This window comes from Watersipora subatra, chromosome 3, assembly GCF_963576615.1.
Source record: "Watersipora subatra chromosome 3, tzWatSuba1.1, whole genome shotgun sequence".
NCBI lineage: Eukaryota > Metazoa > Bryozoa > Gymnolaemata > Cheilostomatida > Watersiporidae > Watersipora > Watersipora subatra.
Window position 1 is genome coordinate 36093965 of NC_088710.1, and position 24988 is coordinate 36118952.

The following is a 24988-nucleotide window of genomic DNA, read 5'->3' on the forward strand; positions in this document are numbered from 1 at the left end:
AGCAGCGTAACGTATTGAAATGTTTTTACAATAAGTGGATTGGTACGCTCTAAGTATCAGTTAAAACCTAGTCACCAAGATTCCACTGAAGTTATAGTAATACAATCCTTTCATTGACTCTCCAAACTGGTTAAGGCAATAATATCAAATGCTTCAAAATTAACAAAGTTTTTAGTGATAAATGGAGTACCACTAACGTAAAGAGTGGCGAATAGAGAGAATTTTCTTTCTTGCATTTGTTTGCACACTTCATTAAGAGATATGTTGTAGATAATTGTGATTTGCTAATCTGTTTAGCAAGTATTCTAATGAGTGTAGTGAATGTTATCTATTCCTACAGCATCCTATAAACTGGATCCCTGAACAGCCCTGGCGCGCTCTGATGTGACCAGAACTAACTGTGTTCAAGATGGCTGACCTCTCACAAGAGTTCATGTAATTGTGACCCATAACGGCGACTGACACCCGTATAACCATCAATGCAAACACTAGTTTAAAACATATTGCATGTATTTGGTTATATCTGAGTAACAAGAAACAAATACAATAACAAACAATTAGCATTGACTGATTAACGTGATGGACAATGACAAAGATGAGGTAAAACAGCCTAATAAGTCTCATGGGCAATTTCTATAATGGGCATGATCAAAAATATTGATAGAATACAAATACTATAACACCGAGCAAATATCGCTGCTAGGTTTGGTTTTTTGATGCAATAAAAATCTCCAAAACATTCAGTGAAACAGTAGGCAATTGTGAGCATTAAAATGCATTAATACATAACACCAAAGAATCTAGTTATTATGCTTACCTACATCAATAGACCAGTAAAATCTCCCGGGGGACTTCGATTGACTAAATATAAAGTATATCCAAACGAGACACGGAGGTCATTTGAGTGATATGTATAATAAAAATGATTAAAATGAAAAAATAACAAGAGAGTATTTGTTCAAATGGTGTTGTAGACTGGCATGAAGACACTTTGACTTCATATAAAGCAAAACCAATTGAGCTTTACATCTCTTTCTCAAATATTTTGGGGAGACAAATGCTGATTTGATGCAACATAGAGCTTCAGAACTGTCACATTTTGAGGCTGTACCTAACCGAAAAGAGAAAAAAATTGTTGCAAACAATTAGTTTATAATACAAGGTGGCGAGAGAAATACGGGGTAGAATTCATCTAAATTTCCTTTGAATAATGTAATGCCAGGCAAATTCTGGCAAGTTCAGCTATGACTGTAGTACATCCAAGTTTGACTGTAGTGTGGTGAGGTTTGACTGGAGTATGGTAAGGCTTGACTGTAAGTATGGTAAAGTTTCATTGTAGTATGGATATGTTTGAGTATAGTATGGATATATTTGAGTGTAGTATGGAGAGGTTTGACTGTAGTATGGATATGTTTGAGTGTAGTATGTAGAGGTTTGACTGTAGTATGGATATATTTGAGTGTAGTATGGAGAGGTTTGACTGTAGTATGGATATGTTTGAGTATAGTATGTAGAGGTTTGACTGTAGTAGTATCGACATGCTTGAGTGTAGTATGCAAAGGCTTGATTGTAGTATGGATATGTTTGAACGTAGAATCTAGAGGTTTGACTATAGTATGACGGATGTTTGACCGTATGCCTATATAACCTGGTTGTCTGCTTTAATGAAATGAATCCAAATAGAATTGAGTCAACTCCTATGAATTTACGAAAAATTTGAATGGCTGATGGTTGTAGTAAAACATTTGGGAGTTGAGTTGGAAGAAAACTGTTGGAAGCAAAATAACTTGGATAAATCTTAAGGATTGGGGAGATAATTTAGACAGGTTATGTACTATACACTGAATAAACCTGAGAAGAGGATGCACAAACATAGCTAAACACAATCTACTAAGTAAATCAGCCCTGCAAAAAGTACCAAACATATCCCCGAGTGAAACTACAATTGGATTGAAACCGCAGCTAATGCTAGCATATTAACGTGTAGAAAAAGTGCTTGATTTTTCACCTTCCACTTTGTCTTAGTTGGAGAGCTGACCATCGGAGAGTATATTTTGAACTATATAAAACAAAAACACGTCATTAAAATAATAGTCATTTTGAATAAAAAAATTTTATAAACCAAATTATTAAAGACAAATCCTAAAAAAAGAAAACAATTTTATTACAATTTTTAAAATTAAACTAAATATTTACAAATGTCAAGGAAAACTGATTTCAGTTTGCTTTGCCGTATGTTTGTTACAAGGTTGCGAGTGATACTAGTTTTTCGGAATACTTCTCGCTTCAGCGTAGATATGCTTCAGTCTCCCCGATGTTTTCAAATTTCCTATGCGTACCCTAGAAAGGTATGTATGATAAAATATCTATAAAATATCCTTTATAAAATGGGGTCTGCGATAAGCCCTCCTTTAGTCCAATGCGTATCTAAAAACTTAGTTGTCTTCTCTTTGCCCTTTCGACAATATGTGATCGACGCAGTAAATACTATATAGATTATCTATGAACGAATTCAATAAAACAATTCAGCATACAGTATGCGCTCCTCCGACGCAAACAATCCGTTCCAGTAACGTTTACGTTATAGAGATTTTATGTTATAAGAACAGTAAAACACATTTAAATTGCCTAATTTGTTCCAAGATCTTTCCAAACGTACCCCTTTGGGCACACAAAAAGGAAAAACTTAATTTAAACTTTTTAATTTGTGGGCTATACGGTTACTGCCACATTATCAGTTGCCATCGACAACTTTTCTCCTTTTTATGATCAATCTCACTGGTTTTATAGATCATTATTGCGATAATTCTACAATATATTTATGGGGAGCGCACATCTTCGACGTTCATCTACGATTTGTTTATTTTTCTAAACAGCAAAGCATACTCTGCAAAGTAAAACTAAAAACAAATATTTTATGTCTACAACAAAACAACCCAATATTTACAAAAAGCGGTACTACCTGTTCGTCATCGATTTGTATCCAGGGGTCAAGGTTAGGATAAAAGAAAACTTTCGACAATACTCCAACTCGTGTCATTCAGATACCGACGCTGTAACACCTGCACAAATCGGGCGCTTTTTTATTTATGAGCAATGCGCAGCTATCCTATTCTCTGTTGCGTCAACACATCTGGCGATCTATCATGACAAACTAGACTGTTACATACAAAAATTGTATATATAATAGGTATAACGCTATACAGACGTCGTTTTGTCTTTTGCAAATGCGGCGAGATAGATTAACGTTCAAATCGATTTTGAGAACTCGCCTGACTTGGCACTTTACGTTATATGGAATTCTTTACATAGTAGGAAGCAAATACTTCACATCAATTTTTTACATTATCGGGAATTTACATTGTAGGAGCGTCTACTGTACACTGAACATGTTTATTGTAAGGAAGCATTCAGTTACTGTAGCTTACATTCTTTTAATTTTTTATAAAGATTTGTAGGGGGCTGCTGATGCATCACCCAGCTTCAGCTTACCCAAATCGGTATAAACTGTAACATCGTACACCTCAATCAAGTCAGAAGACTACCATATTTCTCCTAAAACTGCGAAGGGTACGTGACCAGAACCCGAACCTCTTACGTCTACCCATATCGCGTGTCAACGTCTTATCAGTACCACCAACTCTGAACAAAAACTGACAGTGAAGAGTCATGTGTAGGTTTAACCTACTGCAAGGGTCAAGGAAGTCCGGATGCTGTCAGCGTTATACAATCGAGATCTTGCACTACGCCAATGTCATACTCCTTATCCACAAAGTATTCAGCCCAGACCGGGCAGTGATCACTTACTACTCCTCCCCATGACCAACCATCTGGAATCCAGGGACTTGTGAGACCTACTCTAACCACGCCATGATTACCTAAATAAACAGAAAAGCATTGACTGGCTGCAAGCAACTAGTATATCTTTGGTTTGGCTGAATACGAGGGCTATAATAAGCAAGCACAAATATGAGATGGCTCGCCAATCCTCACAGAAACTGTCAGATTGAGACTCTATTTTTAATGAGCTGACTTTGATGTTGATGTAGTCATTTACATATAACTAAGCATGACTACAAACTACAAAAAGGCATTGCATGACATCGTGTCATACTGTATATAAGATGTTTGTTTTTCCAAACAAAACATAACCAACTCACCTGTATACATCTCCTGAAGTTGTCTGCTCATCCAGATGTTGTCATAAGCATGAGACCCTAACATATTCGTAGTGCTGATATTGGTGTAGCTCTCAGGAGGGATAGTGTTCACGTATCCACCAGTTCGGAAGGAATCAAACTCTGTATAAAACAATCTGACCGTCAAGATATTTTATTATACAAAACTAGCATCTCAAAATCTTTCCTCCTATTTGGACCAGCATAGGGAAGTATTACACAGGCATCCTAAGGCTGCCTGTGTAACAAAACATGTGTCAGGAGTGTCAGAAACAGAACATGTGTCAGAAACATATCTGTTGAATGAGTTAGTTGACCTAGCAAATACATCAACATGACCTGATGGCGGTAGCTGGAAAACACAGCAAAAGTGAACAACCTGTAGTGTGCTAATTACCAAATGACAAATCCTAGGAGTCAAGTGGGGACAATTACAATGAAGGTCAAAACACTGATTGATTTAAAATCAAAATTTATTCAAGTTAAATGGATTTACAATAATAACATAAAAGGAATTGTGTCATTCAACTTCAATACTAGACTGGCTGCAAACAGTCTACATGTATCTTGAGTAATAAATCTGGCGGGAGGAGAAGCAATGAATTACCCTACAATCATTGTAGCTGTCTATTTTCTAACAAAAGAAGCAGCAGAAAATGGTTGCAACATGGCAAATGTGCATCGCGTAAGCCATAGTTGGAACAATGAGTTACACAATCAAAATAAACTTCTGTATAAACATTGCATCAAAACATTACACGATGTATTTTTATAACAGCTCCCAGAGTTTCGAATAAACTGTTAACAAGCAATGAAAAGCATGCACCCCATGTTCATAAATGCATGTATTTCTATACACTCAGCCTGCATTCAACATAAGCGAGTTTTTTTACTTGAAACGACCTGAGTACCAATTTATGTTAGTTCGAAAAATTTGAATATATTTGCCTTTTTATCAAAAGCCAGATTTTTGTGCGCAATCAACTGTTCCTCGGAAATCACAATCAAGGCTAATTATGAAAGTTCCCTCAACGCTCTTTGGTAGGTTTTTGGAGTACAGTGGAACTTGGGTTCTCAAACGTTTCGTTTCTCGGCCAACTCGGTTTTCGACCAAAAAATTGAGATTTGTTCGTCTCGGATCTCGAACATAAATTCGGTTCTCGACCAAACCGGAGCATGCGCATTAGAATTAAACACTCAGAACAGCTCCGGAAACAGTACGGAAACATTCATTAACAAAGGAAGAAGCAAGTTACACTTCATAAATTCTTTACAAAAAGGAAGGAACCCTCTGGGATGATATCCTTCTACCGAAGATATTTGCTAGGGAGACAACTCCTCCCAGTGGAGTTAACCTAAATTGTTTTGGAGGAGGATTCGCCTTCAAAGATGTGAAGTAAACGTGCCATTGCTATTTATACTTTCTTTTTTCACATGATTTTTGATGTAACTGATCTGTTGCATTCTTTGCTGTTTCATTATCAATTTCTGCAATATTTGGTATTGTATCTTAACCTAGAATGTTTTCGATGTTTTAAGAGCAAATCATGCGAAATGTTTACTTTTTGTTTTCTGTTTTCATCATCACGGATAGAAAACATTTTATTAAAAATAAACACGATCTATATCTACTCATTTTTATTTATAGTATATATAGTATACAGTATGGTGTAAAATGTTTATGGTGTAAAATATTTATGGTGTAAAATGTTTAAAAAATACTTTACGGAAGTTAATTTCTCGGCTTGGAACGGATTAAAACTTACATACAGTAATTCTAATGGGAATAATTGTTTCAGATCTCGAACTCGGTTTTCGAACCTTCTTGAACGGATTATGTTCGAGAACCGAGGTTCCACTGTAATTATTCTTAAAGATGTTTAAAAAGGACCAATCTCCTATGATGCACTAACCAGTATGGCTTCAACCGAACACTGTTACGAATAGAACTATTCAATTTATCTGGTCCATGAACAATCTATACCTATTTCGAATACAGACAACTTCGAATTTTAGAGTTTTGGTTTTTAGAATAGTCTGCTATGGCATTGTGATCATCATTCTTGGTAAAAGAAAGGATTTACAACGTCTACATGCATGATGGTATGCTATAGAATGATGCAAAAACAAACCACAGAATAATGTTCAAGTTTGTTGATTAGGGTAAACGCTGAGCAGCTTGACCTTGACCGGTCATTACATCATCAGGTCTATTCTTGGAGAAGAAACAAGCAAGTATTGACACTATTTTGATAGTTGGGTGACGTGAAGAGGGAGGTACAAGGTTTCTATTAGAGTGTCTTGCGGGAAGTGACAGGGACAGCCTAGTGCCTTATCCAAATACACTCATCTTCGAATGCAGCAATATTGCCTCTCTTTACAGCTCTCAAGAGAGTTTATAGCGAGTGTCAAGCTTTCCAATCACCTAGTTTTAAGCATAAGGGAATGAACCTCTCATAGTTGACAGTAATTCAATCTAGTACTACGTCATTGCTTTAATGTGTCGCTGTCATAGCTCGCTAAATAACCAGAATGTGCTACAATTTCCTGCCGAGTTTTAAACTACACGGTCGGTCAGCAAATAAGCAAATAGGTATAGCGAACGATGTCCAGGGAAAGGAATTATAGTGAAAACATGATTTGATGAAAATGGCAATTGGAAAAGCTCAGCTCAAAACAAATGTTTTAAGAGTGACCAATAAAACTCAGTGAAACTGAGGAACACACAAAGAGGGGGCCTTGGTAACCTTCTAGGAGAATTGCAACAGAGTTGACCCGTGACACTGGTGTAAGTTTCAGTGGGCAGAATGTTTACTTTTGATATCATCAAACAGAATTCAAACAATAACAGCCAATAAGCAGAGCTCAGCCATCCATTTCCTGTCTCAGACTAATTACTAAAGAGCAAGAATGCTTATAAATGAGAAATGTTATATACTGTAGTTATAGGGTCCATCATTCAACTTTGGCAGAGTTATTGTTTGCCCAGCACAAGAGCACTTCAGCCTGTAACAGGGGGATGGGTAGAGCGTGGGTGCAGTGAAGGACAATCACTATGTTTCCATGGTGCGCAGTACTGCGAAGCAGCCCCCTCCGAAGTCGAGGGGATTGTACGTTTCCATGCTGCGCAGAGGTTTTCAGCAAATCAGCCAGAGAAGAAAAATTGTATAAATCGAATCGCCTGATGGAGAAATAGAATCGATCACGGATACCGAATGTCCGAAACAGTCTTTTTATGCTTCTGTCATCATTATACTTTTATTTACAATACACATTCACAAAGTTTTACAAACCTTAACACAATTTTTACAAAGTAATATATTTTCAAGTAATATATTATTTAAACGTTAATTTAAGACTTGCCACCTATTTTTCGAAGTGTTGGCATCGATAACAAAGTCCAGGAAAGTAATCACCTCATCATCCTCGTGAATGCAGACCATAATTAAATTTAGGTGAAAGAAGATCGGAAGAATAGAAAAAAAACAAGATTAGCGGGATAACCTTTGTACTAGTTTGTAGCCCTCAAAGAATCTGTCTCCACGGCATGAGAGCTATGCGCAGCCACTGCGCAGTCGCTGTTTCCTTGCTGCGAATTTGCACTGGCTTCGCACTGATCAGTGCGCAGTGATTTCTGTGCGAAGACGCCGTTTCCATGATTCGGAGATAGTGCAACTCCGAAGCACTGCGCATCATGGAAACATAGTGTATAGCTGATTACTGTGAGTCACCACACCAGCTCAGAGCTATTTCTGAGTGCCCCGGGGTTATCAAGAGCAGATGCAAGAGCAGCTGAACAACTCCCCTATTATACTGCATTACGACACTACTCCGAGTGTCTGTTCACAGTGCAATAGTTTGTGATGGGAGAAGCAAGCCAATTTTCAAAGCACTCAAAAGACTAGAAATGATATTTCCTCCATAAGGATAAGCAAGAACATAACACTGACTGGAGCCATAACATTTGCCAAATCTCTATCGCGCCTTTGAGAAAATTGCCTGTTATTTGATTAAAACTTGTGTCACCTAAACAGCAGCAAGGAGCAAAGGAAAACCTTTATTACCATACTGTATTGTTCGGACACAGAATTAATTTTAGATGTAAATGTGAATTTTATGATGTAATGTACTAACTAGCTATGTGACTAGCAACTCCAAATAGCTGAAATGGTTGCCTTCACCCTTTCACTGTCGTAGACGCATAAATGCGTTTTTTTGGGACGACTGCCGTAGACGCATTATTGCGACTTTCCCAGCAATTGCATAGTTACCTAATTTTATTATCCATTGACAGCATAACCCACGGTCTTTAAGACTTTTATGAAATTGACAGTGTTGTCTGAAGATTTGTCTATAAAATTAGCCTAAAATAACGAAGCAATTTTAAACTTTTGTTTGAGAATTTCTAATTTAATAACAAACATTTTTTTGTGTGAGTTCATTAGTTACCGTCAGAAGTGAGTCAGAAAACAGGTAATTAGTTATGTTGATGACATTATAGCCAATTCAGATTCAGATTTTCGTGATTATACAGATAATTAAAGCAGCAGCAATGTCTCTGATAGTGGTGAAAGTAATAATTTTGTAAGAGTAAGGAACATAATGGAGGATCGTTTGAGCTTCGTATCGATCGTAGCTTCACACAGCTTTATCATCGCACAAAGTATAGACCCTTTGAATTTTTGCATAGCCTTGTTGGTTAAAATGTTGGCAAATTAAAATATGTAACAAAAATGTTCTAGATAGAGATTGAAATTGGAATAAAATACTGTTTACATATCATGAAGCAATATCGGCAATTTTCGGTAAATGGCTGGCACTAGGCCGATAGCCGAATTTGTACATGGTTGCCAGTGAAAGGGTTAAAGATAAACTTACATCAAACTTTAAGTAGGTTTTATTAGAAAGTATCAGTATTTTTCGATCATTTGCCATTGTTTTTTATGTTTGAGGTGATTTTGACTGCAAAAATGTTAGAAGATTAAAGTCAACAAAACTTGATGCCAGTTAAGGCGGTAAGATCAAGCGAAACTGTGATTACGACGTCTATAATAGTTGTAAAGAGACCGACAGAATAGGGCCGCTTAATGCTGCAACTTTATATCGGCAACAGCTGATATCAACTATAGCAATAATAACATTAAATGACATCGTCTTGCATGTATTGTTTTCCAAGCATTCTAACTGACATCAAGTTTTGTTGATTTTAATCTTAAAACATCCCGGCATTTAGGTCACCTCAAACATCACAAACAATCGCAAATGATCGAAAAATACCGATACTTTCTCATAAAATCTACTAAAATTTTCGTGCAAGTTTGTCTTTAGGTTATATAAGACTAGTACACCGGCAATCCTGCTCACCATGAGAGATCATCATGTGTAGTAACTATGTGCACAATTAATCAAACTCCTGGTTATATAAGACTAGTACACCGGCAATCCTGCTCACCATGAGAGATCATCATGTGTAGTAACTATGCGCACAATTAATCAAACTCCTGGTTATATAAGACTAGTACACCGGCAATCCTGCACACCATGAGAGATCATCATGTGTAGTAACTATGCGCACAATTAATCAAACTCCTGGTTATATAAGACTAGTACACCGGCAATCCTGCTCACCATGAGAGATCATCATGTGTAGTAACTATGCGCACAATTAATCAAACTCCTGGTTATATAAGACTAGTACACCGGCAATCCTGCTCACCATGAGAGATCATCATGTGTAGTAACTATGCGCACAATTAATCAAACTCCTGGTTATATAAGACTAGTACACCGGCAATCCTGCTCACCATGAGAGATCATCATGTGTAGTAACTATGCGCACAATTAATCAAACTCCTGGTTATATAAGACTAGTACACCGGCAATCCTGCGCACCATGAGAGATCATCATGTGTAGTAACTATGCGCACAATTAATCAAACTCCTGGTTATATAAGACTAGTACACCGGCAATCCTGCTCACCATGAGAGATCATCATGTGTAGTAACTATGTGCACAATTAATCAAACTCCTGGTTATATAAGACTAGTACACCGGCAATCCTGCTCACCATGAGAGATCATCATGTGTAGTAACTATGCGCACAATTAATCAAACTCCTGGTTATATAAGACTAGTACACCGGCAATCCTGCTCACCATGAGAGATCATCATGTGTAGTAACTATGCGCACAATTAATCAAACTCCTGGTTATATAAGACTAGTACACCGGCAATCCTGCGCACCATGAGAGATCATCATGTGTAGTAACTATGCGCACAATTAATCAAACTCCTGGTTATATAAGACTAGTACACCGGCAATCCTGCGCACCATGAGAGATCATCATGTGTAGTAACTATGCGCACAATTAATCAAACTCCTGGTTATATAAGACTAGTACACCGGCAATCCTGCTCACCATGAGAGATCATCATGTGTAGTAACTATGTGCACAATTAATCAAACTCCTGGTTATATAAGACTAGTACACCGGCAATCCTGCTCACCATGAGAGATCATCATGTGTAGTAACTATGCGCACAATTAATCAAACTCCTGGTTATATAAGACTAGTACACCGGCAATCCTGCTCACCATGAGAGATCATCATGTGTAGTAACTATGCGCACAATTAATCAAACTCCTGGTTATATAAGACTAGTACACCGGCAATCCTGCACACCATGAGAGATCATCATGTGTAGTAACTATGCGCACAATTAATCAAACTCCTGGTTATATAAGACTAGTACACCGGCAATCCTGCTCACCATGAGAGATCATCATGTGTAGTAACTATGCGCACAATTAATCAAACTCCTGGTTATATAAGACTAGTACACCGGCAATCCTGCTCACCATGAGAGATCATCATGTGTAGTAACTATGCGCACAATTAATCAAACTCCTGGTTATATAAGACTAGTACACCGGCAATCCTGCTCACCATGAGAGATCATCATGTGTAGTAACTATGCGCACAATTAATCAAACTCCTGGTTATATAAGACTAGTACACGGGCAATCCTGCTCACCATGAGAGATCATCATGTGTAGTAACTATGCGCACAATTAATCAAACTCCTGGTTATATAAGACTAGTACACCGGCAATCCTGCGCACCATGAGAGATCATCATGTGTAGTAACTATGCGCACAATTAATCAAACTCCTGGTTATATAAGACTAGTACACCGGCAATCCTGCTCACCATGAGAGATCATCATGTGTAGTAACTATGCGCACAATTAATCAAACTCCTGGTTATATAAGACTAGTACACCGGCAATCCTGCTCACCATGAGAGATCATCATGTGTAGTAACTATGCGCACAATTAATCAAACTCCTGGTTATATAAGACTAGTACACCGGCAATCCTGCACACCATGAGAGATCATCATGTGTAGTAACTATGCGCACAATTAATCAAACTCCTGGTTATATAAGACTAGTACACCGGCAATCCTGCTCACCATGAGAGATCATCATGTGTAGTAACTATGCGCACAATTAATCAAACTCCTGGTTATATAAGACTAGTACACCGGCAATCCTGCTCACCATGAGAGATCATCATGTGTAGTAACTATGCGCACAATTAATCAAACTCCTGGTTATATAAGACTAGTACACGGGCAATCCTGCTCACCATGAGAGATCATCATGTGTAGTAACTATGCGCACAATTAATCAAACTCCTGGTTATATAAGACTAGTACACCGGCAATCCTGCGCACCATGAGAGATCATCATGTGTAGTAACTATGCGCACAATTAATCAAACTCCTGGTTATATAAGACTAGTACACCGGCAATCCTGCTCACCATGAGAGATCATCATGTGTAGTAACTATGCGCACAATTAATCAAACTCCTGGTTATATAAGACTAGTACACCGGCAATCCTGCTCACCATGAGAGATCATCATGTGTAGTAACTATGCGCACAATTAATCAAACTCCTGGTTATATAAGACTAGTACACCGGCAATCCTGCTCACCATGAGAGATCATCATGTGTAGTAACTATGCGCACAATTAATCAAACTCCTGGTTATATAAGACTAGTACACCGGCAATCCTGCTCACCATGAGAGATCATCATGTGTAGTAACTATGCGCACAATTAATCAAACTCCTGGTTATATAAGACTAGTACACCGGCAATCCTGCTCACCATGAGAGATCATCATGTGTAGTAACTATGCGCACAATTAATCAAACTCCTGGTTATATAAGACTAGTACACCGGCAATCCTGCTCACCATGAGAGATCATCATGTGTAGTAACTATGCGCACAATTAATCAAACTCCTGGTTATATAAGACTAGTACACCGGCAATCCTGCTCACCATGAGAGATCATCATGTGTAGTAACTATGCGCACAATTAATCAAACTCCTGGTTATATAAGACTAGTACACCGGCAATCCTGCTCACCATGAGAGATCATCATGTGTAGTAACTATGCGCACAATTAATCAAACTCCTGGTTATATAAGACTAGTACACCGGCAATCCTGCTCACCATGAGAGATCATCATGTGTAGTAACTATGCGCACAATTAATCAAACTCCTGGTTATATAAGACTAGTACACCGGCAATCCTGCTCACCATGAGAGATCATCATGTGTAGTAACTATGCGCACAATTAATCAAACTCCTGGTTATATAAGACTAGTACACCGGCAATCCTGCTCACCATGAGAGATCATCATGTGTAGTAACTATGCGCACAATTAATCAAACTCCTGGTTATATAAGACTAGTACACCGGCAATCCTGCTCACCATGAGAGATCATCATGTGTAGTAACTATGCGCACAATTAATCAAACTCCTGGTTATATAAGACTAGTACACCGGCAATCCTGCTCACCATGAGAGATCATCATGTGTAGTAACTATGCGCACAATTAATCAAACTCCTGGTTATATAAGACTAGTACACCGGCAATCCTGCTCACCATGAGAGATCATCATGTGTAGTAACTATGCGCACAATTAATCAAACTCCTGGTTATATAAGACTAGTACACCGGCAATCCTGCTCACCATGAGAGATCATCATGTGTAGTAACTATGCGCACAATTAATCAAACTCCTGGTTATATAAGACTAGTACACCGGCAATCCTGCTCACCATGAGAGATCATCATGTGTAGTAACTATGTGCACAATTAATCAAACTCCTGGTTATATAAGACTAGTACACCGGCAATCCTGCTCACCATGAGAGATCATCATGTGTAGTAACTATGCGCACAATTAATCAAACTCCTGGTTATATAAGACTAGTACACCGGCAATCCTGCGCACCATGAGAGATCATCATGTGTAGTAACTATGTGCACAATTAATCAAACTCCTGGTTATATAAGACTAGTACACCGGCAATCCTGCGCACCATGAGAGATCATCATGTGTAGTAACTATGCGCACAATTAATCAAACTCCTGGTTATATAAGACTAGTACACCGGCAATCCTGCGCACCATGAGAGATCATCATGTGTAGTAACTATGCGCACAATTAATCAAACTCCTGGTTATATAAGACTAGTACACCGGCAATCCTGCGCACCATGAGAGATCATCATGTGTAGTAACTATGCGCACAATTAATCAAACTCCTGGTTATATAAGACTAGTACACCGGCAATCCTGCACACCATGAGAGATCATCATGTGTAGTAACTATGCGCACAATTAATCAAACTCCTGGTTATATAAGACTAGTACACCGGCAATCCTGCTCACCATGAGAGATCATCATGTGTAGTAACTATGCGCACAATTAATCAAACTCCTGGTTATATAAGACTAGTACACCGGCAATCCTGCTCACCATGAGAGATCATCATGTGTAGTAACTATGCGCACAATTAATCAAACTCCTGGTTATATAAGACTAGTACACCGGCAATCCTGCTCACCATGAGAGATCATCATGTGTAGTAACTATGCGCACAATTAATCAAACTCCTGGTTATATAAGACTAGTACACCGGCAATCCTGCTCACCATGAGAGATCATCATGTGTAGTAACTATGCGCACAATTAATCAAACTCCTGGTTATATAAGACTAGTACACCGGCAATCCTGCGCACCATGAGAGATCATCATGTGTAGTAACTATGTGCACAATTAATCAAACTCCTGGTTATATAAGACTAGTACACCGGCAATCCTGCGCACCATGAGAGATCATCATGTGTAGTAACTATGCGCACAATTAATCAAACTCCTGGTTATATAAGACTAGTACACCGGCAATCCTGCTCACCATGAGAGATCATCATGTGTAGTAACTATGCGCACAATTAATCAAACTCCTGGTTATATAAGACTAGTACACCGGCAATCCTGCGCACCATGAGAGATCATCATGTGTAGTAACTATGCGCACAATTAATCAAACTCCTGGTTATATAAGACTAGTACACCGGCAATCCTGCGCACCATGAGAGATCATCATGTGTAGTAACTATGCGCACAATTAATCAAACTCCTGGTTATATAAGACTAGTACACCGGCAATCCTGCGCACCATGAGAGATCATCATGTGTAGTAACTATGCGCACAATTAATCAAACTCCTGGTTATATAAGACTAGTACACGGGCAATCCTGCTCACCATGAGAGATCATCATGTGTAGTAACTATGCGCACAATTAATCAAACTCCTGGTTATATAAGACTAGTACACCGGCAATCCTGCACACCATGAGAGATCATCATGTGTAGTAACTATGCGCACAATTAATCAAACTCCTGGTTATATAAGACTAGTACACCGGCAATCCTGCGCACCATGAGAGATCATCATGTGTAGTAACTATGCGCACAATTAATCAAACTCCTGGTTATATAAGACTAGTACACCGGCAATCCTGCACACCATGAGAGATCATCATGTGTAGTAACTATGCGCACAATTAATCAAACTCCTGGTTATATAAGACTAGTACACCGGCAATCCTGCTCACCATGAGAGATCATCATGTGTAGTAACTATGCGCACAATTAATCAAACTCCTGGTTATATAAGACTAGTACACCGGCAATCCTGCTCACCATGAGAGATCATCATGTGTAGTAACTATGCGCACAATTAATCTTAGATCTGGAAAGATGGTTGGGTGGTGCAGATGTTAGCAAGCTTGGCTGGGACTCCAACATCCGTTTTCGAATCTCATGAGGTACAATTTTATTCCCTAATGCTCTTAGCGTGACCTCGGACAGGCAGACATGGCTATTATTATAGTGAAGATGCCTTGAAAAATGGAATATGGAGAAAGAAACCTCAATCTGAGCACTCTATCCTAGCTGTAAAATCAACTACGGACAACAGTTTGACCTTTATACTTATGGTAATGGCATATCATAGGGGACCAGACTAGTGGCAGTGCATGAACACAATGTACACCTAATACTTAATAGTTCAGTGCATTCACCAATTCCACTTACTTCCACGCCTCAGTGGACCTAAGGAATGGTGTAGGATAGTTGTGACGTGACGTTCAAATAACCAAAGTATGTAAAGTTTAATTTATCGAAATGAAATGAGTAGGAAGGGGTGGCATTGTGCACTGGAAGTCGAGCATGATACATCCCACACACAGTAGAAAGCGAATCTTAGCGAAAACTCAAGGACAAAACCATTCGTTTGATTGGGTTTTGTGTCCACCCACGCATATTCGCAACTTACCCGTGCAGTCTGGAGACAGATTGAAATCTCCCAACACTACTATATCCTTTTCTTCTTTTAGTTTGTTTGTAATAGTCTCAGCGAGGCTTGAAACAGCTGCTACCTCGACATCTTCCTCGTTAAGCCCGGCATTCTTAAGGTGCACTGAGCAAAGTGCCAAGTCAAGAGAATGCAACTACAACCAGGAAACATAATCAGCATCAAAGAATAACTAGAGACTACTACAATACATGTTAGTACCATAACTAGAGACTACTACAATACATGTTACTGCCATAACTACAGACTACTATAATAGATGTTAGTACCATAACTAGAGACTACTACAATATATGTTAGTACCATAACTAGAAACTACTACAATACATGTTAATACCATAACTAGAGACTACTACAATACATGTTAGTACCATAACTAGAGACTACTACAATACATGTTAGTACCATAACTAGAGACTACTACAATATATGTTAGTGCCATAACTAAAGACTACTACAATGCATGTTGGTACCATAACTAGAGACTACTACAATACATGTTACTACCATAACTAGAGACTACTACAATACATGTTACTACCATAACTACAGACTACTATAATAGATGTTAGTACCATAACTAGAGACTACTACAATACGTGTTAACTAGTACCATAACTAGAGACTATCAGTATTCCTATAAAACAATTACCCTACGGGATGAAAATATTCGATAGATTTAATAATTCGCGATTTCGCGAGCAGTTAATTCCGCGAATTATTAAATTCTGTGAATAATTAGTTCTATTTTTAAACATAACTGAGAATAACTAATGCCTCAAATTAAAAACTAACCGCTAGGCAGAAGTACTAAACGTAGCTGAGTTCCAAACTTTTTTAAAATCATCGCCGGGGCTTCGAGTTAACCCCATTGCCAATGCATCACACTTCTTCACAAAATTATACAAGGTTTTCACAAGTTATTCGGCGTGGCGTCGTCATCGCAAAAGTCTCTCCTACAGCTTTTTACATTGAAATCAACTCCATCAACCACTAATACCGAAGTTGATGACGATAATGATTTGGACATTATGGTATGTATTTAATTTGCAGTGCAGATAACTTTTTCCATAATCAACTGCGTTAGTTCATTCTCTTGTTTAAAAACTGATCGCTTTCATTCAATACTTCAGCTATTGTTTTTGTATTTCCTTTACACTTGTTAATATTTTTGTTTTGTGTTTACTGCAGATTGCGAATGAAACGGAACCTATTCGGATTACGAAAACTAGAAACATGTAGTAAATCACCAAGGCCATTCACCAAGGCAGGAATATTGGCAGAGAAGCAACCAATCAACCTAGACCTCTTCATCAACAACAACTTCTTGATATCGCTGCAGCAAACATAATTATATTATATATATTTATATGTAGAGATATATATATATTCAGAATATATATGTATATACATATTTTATATATAGATATTTTTTAAGCATTTTTAGAGATATTTATATAGAGATATTTTTATGTATAGATATATTACCGTATAATTTATTACAAACTTGAGTGTGCAAATAAAATATTTCAAATAGAAATAAAATTTTACAAACAATGAATGTAGTAAATAAAAACAGTTTGGCCCGTATGACGGTTGTCTGGCAATAAAATTAAACTGATACTCTTGATAAGTAAGTACTCGCGTGTAGTAGTGCTCTCTGACTAGTTATTTTGGTAATAGCAGCGCTATATCGCTGTCACTGTCTTGGGTAGATGTTAAAGGCGATTCTCTCGCTACTAAATGGCTAGTAAGACAGTTGTCATCGGAGCTCTCCTCGTGGCTTACCATTGCATCATTCTGCCGGTTGGCCAAAAATTTGTGATCGTAAAGGCAGTTGACTAAAAAATTGTGATCGTAAAGGCGTTCTGTTCCTTTTTAAAACAGATATATTCTCCCCATTAGCAGCTGCGGTCACTTCTACCTCTATTTCAAAGCCTCCCTGAATTATTGGTGATCTTCTAGGAATGACATCCATCACCCTTGCAGTCATTGAGCCTCCGTCTATGATGAAAAGGCTGCTTACTCTACTTATTTCACGGGAAGATGACTGGGTCAACTGTTGCGCAGTCTGCGTTTACTAGCTTTACTGCAAACGGGTTGTGCAGATTATTGGGCTCTGTCTTACACTAAAACAAATAAAGCGGTAGGTATGGAAAAAATAAATATTGTGTTTTACCAAAGTAAAATTCAATTATTAATTTAGTAAATGGTTTTGAAAAAACTCATAACTTACCACAAGTTGTTGGTTCATCAAAGGCCTCCAAATTGATGAATATTCATGAAAATCTCTGAACGCAGCAAGAACTTTATAGCTTAGCATGATCGTCTCGTAGTTGCCAGCTAAATAGAATCCTAAACGCGTGGTGTACGCATGTGAAGGGTTAACTCTATTGCTAGTCACAATAGAGTTAACTTTTAATAGAGAGCGATTGTGTTTATCCGCGAATAAATTAGTCCACGAATATGCATGAAAAAGGCAATTTGCGTGAAACTTAACTTCGCGAATAAATTCATCCTGTAGGGTATGACATCAACAGACTCACAAGCTAAAATACATATTTATTATGTTTATTTATTATAAACATTTTTATGCTATATAAACAAGTTGTAAGAGTATCGTGAGATGGTGAGAAGAAATGAAGGCTGTGCAGAACCATCTAAAATCTAAATGGCATAAGGTTGTCACCTGCCATGTGAGCAGCAGCCGCACTATAAGCATTGGCATTTAGTTTACCGTAATAATTACATTAGCATCTTTGAACTCCGGCTCTCCGTTAGCATATGAAAGGCAAGCGGATGATCCTAACCCATGACAGCTCTAACGCACTGCTATCGCTAGTAACATTCAGGATATTGTAATTAATAGCTTGTAGGCAGCACAGCATCTGACTTTCAGACAATCAGGTCATGCTAATCCGATCATACACTGTTTCATGTCTCACAATTATGAGATACTTTGCTTAGAATATCGCAAAACATTTCCTGAAAGAAATGGAAGTTTTACTTCTACAGATGTAACAATCATTACAATGAATCATGGGGATGGACTACAAGTTTCTAATGACAAAAAGTGTTAAACGATATACTGAGCATAATTATTGTATCTCATTTCAGAGACAAATTTCTACAACGGCAAGGTTGTCTTGTGACCTCCGACACGGCAAGGTTTTTTGTGACCTCCGCCACGGCAAGGTTGTCTTGTGACCTCCGACACGGCAAGGTTGTCTTGTGACCTCCGCCACGGCAAGGTTGTCTTGTGACCTCCGACACGGCAAGGTTTTTTGTGACCTCCGACATGGCAAGGTTGTCTTGTGACCTCCGACACGGCAAGGTTGTCTTGTGACCTCCGACACGGCAAGGTTGTCTTGTGACCTCTGACACGGCAAGGTTTTCTTGTGACCTCCGACACGGCAAGGTTCTCTTGTGACCTCCGACACGGCAAGGTTGTCTTGTGACCTTTGACACGGCGAGGTTGTCTTGTGACCTTCGACACGGCAAGATTGTCTTGTGACCCTCGACATGGCAAGATTGTCTTGTGACCTCCGACACGGCAAGGTTGTCTTGTGACCTTCGACACGCAGAGCTGCTAAAACTCTGTGTACAACAGCTGACAATCAGCAGAGTTCACTAAAACTGAACCTTCAGCGCACCGAAGTCGTTCAGCGCAACGATTAATAACCTGCCTGTCAGAAACTTGCTGGATGAACTGTTGACATATGGATTGCTAGTGTTCAATTGTCAGATAATCGTGCTCTTGTGATGACAGATAAGAAGACTCAAACACCGAGTGAGTGCGCTTCCATTCAATAATGAGCCACAATCATTTTCAAAAGTGCGACTAAGTTCACTAGATCTCTGTTACAAGCATTCTTACACAAAATTATTTACCCTGAGCAGAGAGCTGTACATAAATACACTTAATGTTACAGGAAGTTGCTCGACATTTGCGCTCGATGGGTTGGCTATTTAAATAAAAGTAACTATTATTACTTTTATATAAAATTGTTATTATGCATCATTTGTCTTCAAGTAAATACACAGTGAATATCAATGCATGTCTAATGAAATATAATTTAATTGCAATTTATTAAAATACTTATAAATTATGTTAACAAAAAATGGTTATCAATAGAACTAGCCACCTCTTATGTCCTCTACATGGACAGCTTCAAATATGCATGAATCTCATATAACTAGCTGAACTTTAAGCTAGTTATAATCACGAAAAAGTCGTGTGATAAAAAATTCAACCACTATAGTTCTAATAAGGTGTCATCGCTCTGTTGCAACAAGACCAAGTGGATAGAAAAGTTGTAACAAAGTTTTTAACTTTTTTTAATGATTTTGACTAAGTTGTAAATCTTTGACCTTGAAATCAGACAAAATATTTCGCTTTGAGGTGCCTGTTCCAATGACCAATAATATAAAGCACACCATTTGTGTTTTCAGCTGAACCAGTCGCTCACATTACAAATTATTGACATAAACTCGGGCTAAAATGTAATAAAACTGTCATGGTAACTATGCCAAAGAATTTGTAACCAAGATTAAAATACATATTACAACTTCCTGCTGTGGAATAACCATATTGAGCACTTTATTGACAAAAGTCTCTAGTACAAAGTGAAATTACAACCACTCCCGCTGAAAATCAACATTCTAGCTCTCTTTTGGAAGTTGTATGTAAATTCCTTAACTGTGACAGGTAACAGTGACAACGAATGTTCATTCCGACAACAGATGTGCATTCCACAATTGTTTATAGTAAGTTCAAATCCCGCTTTCAACCCACGTTGAATTGAAATTGTATGAGTCAGTAACAAGCATGAATAGCTTGTTTTCTTATCATCAAACACTCTTGTAATTGGCTTGTGTGGTGCACTCTTGTAATCCAACTACTTGGAAGCGAGGTTTAGTGGTTACCATAGATATAGTTAAATATCAAGCCAGTCTAGTCCTACATCCGTAGTTACCACGGGTTAATGATTTCATACATCAAATAAGAATACACTGTATTTAATTCACCTGTTCTACAGCCTAAAAACTTCTTAAAGACATACAAAGAAGTTCTTACGGTAGCTGTGGCTACAGAAGTATAGTGCAGAGATATAGGTGAAGATGGAGATATGTGGTTTTACCTGCTATATCTTCGACTAGGTGAAATGACTAGGCTATAATTTAACCTTCAATAGGATAACTGAGAAATTCATCTATCAGATTTCACACCATCGTTATATATGTGAGATTCGAAGGCCGTAAATTTATTGGTCAGCCATCCTAAACGATATGACACACATCTTTATATATCTTATCAAGTGACTGGTCGAGACAGCAGTTGTTTCTATATATATCGCTTATTAGTTGTGGCCTTATTGTCGATAGTCGCCTTTTAGCCGTGGCCAAATATGCATCTACATTTTAGCCAGTCATAAAAAATGGTGCTTCAAATGAATTGAAAGATGGTAAGACTACATAACAGACTCCATTTAAAAACATGTTAACAAACTTTTTCACCTGAACATTGTCCAACTACCATTAAATCTGCAGAACAGAGCAGGACGTATTCCAAACTATTAGAAAGCATTAACTAGTAATTACTCTACCACTTTGAATACTACTTTTGCTACTTGTCCGTTGCCTATCAATACTATTTTTAATTTTTTTTTTTAAATTGTCTACAATTTACTACACTTAGTAGTAAAATTTCTAAAGAAAATTCATTCGTAAGAGATCTTTATAGATTCATATGAGATCTTTATAGATTCGTATGAGATCTTTATAGATTTGTATGAGCTGTCAGCTTAGCCTTATCCAAGAACGTTTATGATGTTCAACAAAGTTTGCTGAAGCATAATTTTGACCTGGATTCTTGGTTCCTCGGGCTAAAACATTAGACTTTGAACATACAAACCTTGAAGTGGCCGATGAAAGGTTTTCTAACAAATTCTTTATTGTTCTGTATTGAATTCTCAATGAGGGAAGCTGAAAGTAGGGATATGTCTTGCTCAGTGTCGTACAGGAATCCATTGTATTCGACACCCTGAAACATTTGGCCTGTAGTTTCGGAGATATGAACATCCCAGTGCCCCTTGGCACCTCTCCACTTGCATACTGTTGGCAGCGTCGGGTTGTTCAACTCATCACAGATCTTTTGCAGTGCCTCTTTTTTAGCTATCTCTTGTAAAGCCACCAGACCAAACCTGTGGAAGATCAGCATGAGTCAAAATAGATTCCACACCTTCATGAACCAAATAACAGTGTGTCACATTTTTATAGCTGTTTACGCACAATCCAAAGACCTAGATGATATACATAATAGCGACTTGGCATGGCAGAAATTTGATGAGTACAATGAGAGTAGATAGTGGTAAACATATCGTAGCTATAGACTAGCATTGTGCCAGCACAGATCGACAATCAGTGGCTTGGTATAATCGCTTTGATACAACCCTTAAAGTCGATCTTTATTTAGAAGATAATGTTCATGGAAGAGAAGAATGGAAGGAAAAGCTGGAACATGAAAAAAGGAGGGAGAAGGAGGAAGATGCAAAAGAGGAAGGGAAAAAGATGGAAATATCGAACGAACGATAATCCTGGTGTTGCAAAGCAGTAAATATATTTAGTAATTCTAAAGAACAAGTTTTTCCACAACATAATAAAACTGAAAAACAAAAGAGAAAATAAAATTGTACCCTTTCAGGACTGTACCATCAGTGTGACCAATTCTCCAAGCACAAACAATCATGAAAAAGACCTCTGACATGGACTCGGTAGCAAATATCACTATTTAGAAAAATCAATAAAAAACAATCGATGGCTACTAGATGGCTTCCTAGTACATTAGTGTCTCTCAATTTCCCCTATACATACATATATATCGAAAGGATCTATGAACTTGACTTGACTCCATTGGAGATAAGAAGTAAGGGCTACGATGACTCTGACAGCCAAGCGGAGTTGTTAGTCAGTTCCACTTGCCATTCGGCAAATACCGTTTACTTTTTGCGCTATTAGTACTTTGGTATAATAGACAAACACAATATTATCTTGTGATTTTCAATTAAGTATTCTAACACTTAATCAATATCTCACAAGACTTAAAAAGGGAAGAATATATATGGCAAGTGTGCTACTTCTAATAGACACAGTTGCTTTCTTGCCAGCAAATGCCTAATGATATAACGGTAATAATATTCTTACTGACCAGGCTAGGAAAAGCTAAGAAACAACCAATAGATTAGGGACATTGAATATGGACTTACACAAAAATTTTAGTAGATTTTATCAGAATGTATCGGTCTTTTTTCTATTATTTGCGATTGTTTTTGATGTTTGAGGTGAATTGACTGCTAAGATATTGCAAGATTAAAATCGATGAAACGCGATCGTTGTTAAAATTCATAGTCGATATCAATAACAAGAGAGACAGGCAGTCCCGCAACTAGTGATGTCATTTTGCCACGTATTTACTTTCTGAGCATTTTAAGTGCGATCAAGTTTTTTGAATTCAATCTTGAAACATCCTGGCAGTCAGCTCACCTCAAACAACAAAGACATTCGAAACTGTTACTTACTTTACTTTACAGAAAAAATACTGATACTTCCTGATAAAATCTACTAAGATTTTGCCTAAGTTCATCATTAGTCTTTAAACCTTTCATCTTTAATTCGAGTCGGACACCTAATGAACTCGGCTAACACAAATCGCTCTATGGTAAGCAGCCGTAGTCTAACCTAGCAGCCCTTTTGAGCCATCCAACTATTGACTGTGCAGCCGTAGTCTAACCTAGCAGCCCTTTTTAGCTATCCAACCATTGACTGTGCAGCCATAGTCTAACCTAGCAGCCCTTTTGAGCTATCCAACCATTGACTGTGCAGCCATAGTCTAACCTAGCAGCCCTTTTGAGCCATTCAACGATTGACTGTCCAGCCATAGTCTAACCTAGCAGCCCTTTTGAGCCATCCAACTATTGACTGTGCAGCCGTAGTCTAACCTAGCAGCCCTTTTGAGCCATTCAACGATTGACTCTGCAGCCGTAGTCTAACCTAGCAGCCCTTTTGAGCCATTCAACGATTGACTGTCCAGCCATAGTCTAACCTAGCAGCCCTTTTGAGCCATTCAACGATTGACTGTCCAGCCATAGTCTAACCTAGCAGCCCTTTTGAGCTATCCAACTATTGACTGTCCAGCCATAGTCTAACCTAGCAGCCCATTTGAGCCATCCAACAATTGACTGTGCAGCCGTAGTCTAACCTAGCAGCCCTTTTGAGCCATTCAACGATTGACTCTGCAGCCGTAGTCTAACCTAGCAGCCCTTTTGAGCCATTCAACGATTGACTGTCCAGCCATAGTCTAACCTAGCAGCCCTTTTGAGCCATTCAACGATTGACTGTCCAGCCATAGTCTAACCTAGCAGCCCTTTTGAGCTATCCAACTATTGACTGTCCAGCCATAGTCTAACCTAGCAGCCCATTTGAGCCATAAAACTATTGACTCTGCAGCCATAGTCTAACCTAGCAGCCCTTTTTAGCTATCCAACCATTGACTGTGCAGCCATAGTCTAACCTAGCAGCCCTTTTGAGCTATCCAACCATTGACTGTGCAGCCAGTCTAACCTAGCAGCCTTTTGAGCTATCCAACCATTGACTGTCCGATGATAACATACTGAGTGTCCTTCATATCTAGGTTACACTCAGATATCTTGATAAGTAACAAAAAGGGAGCAGGAATGAGCCTTTCACTGAGTCAACCACAAAACAGATAACAAACCAAACTCCCATTCTTTGCCTGTTTAAACGTCTTACCACGCTCATGACACACTGCGGACACACAGTGGTCCATAGACTTGCATAAGGCAATGGCGCTCGGCTGCTTAGCTCTTTGGCAGCATCTGTGTGATACGGACATCTCTGCTGCAGACAGATGTAGGCTGGTTTACGGTTTTACTGACTACTGAATTAAGGTGGCCATGAATGCTGCTACGAAGTCAGGCTTACATATAACACAGATACTGTCACATGTAGTACATTTATAACAGATGAAAAACAGG

At 38.3% G+C, this 24988-nt stretch overlaps 1 protein-coding gene across 2 annotated transcripts in view; it reads right to left on the bottom strand.

Moving 5' to 3' along the window:
- Nucleotides 1-515: 515 nt before the first annotated feature.
- The window catches only part of LOC137390077 (endonuclease/exonuclease/phosphatase family domain-containing protein 1-like), a 33858-nt gene continuing 9385 nt past the window's right edge, over nt 516-24988 (bottom strand). For both annotated transcript variants that reach the window (XM_068076324.1, XM_068076323.1), the window contains exons 5-9: nt 21850-22138; nt 15897-16071; nt 4161-4301; nt 3689-3878; nt 516-1111 (exon numbers count right to left, since the gene is read on the bottom strand). In XM_068076324.1, the coding sequence (XP_067932425.1) occupies nt 3697-3878; nt 4161-4301; nt 15897-16071; nt 21850-22138 (787 nt within the window). In that variant the 3' untranslated portion in view covers nt 516-1111; nt 3689-3696. The remainder of the gene's footprint in view (nt 1112-3688; nt 3879-4160; nt 4302-15896; nt 16072-21849; nt 22139-24988) is intronic.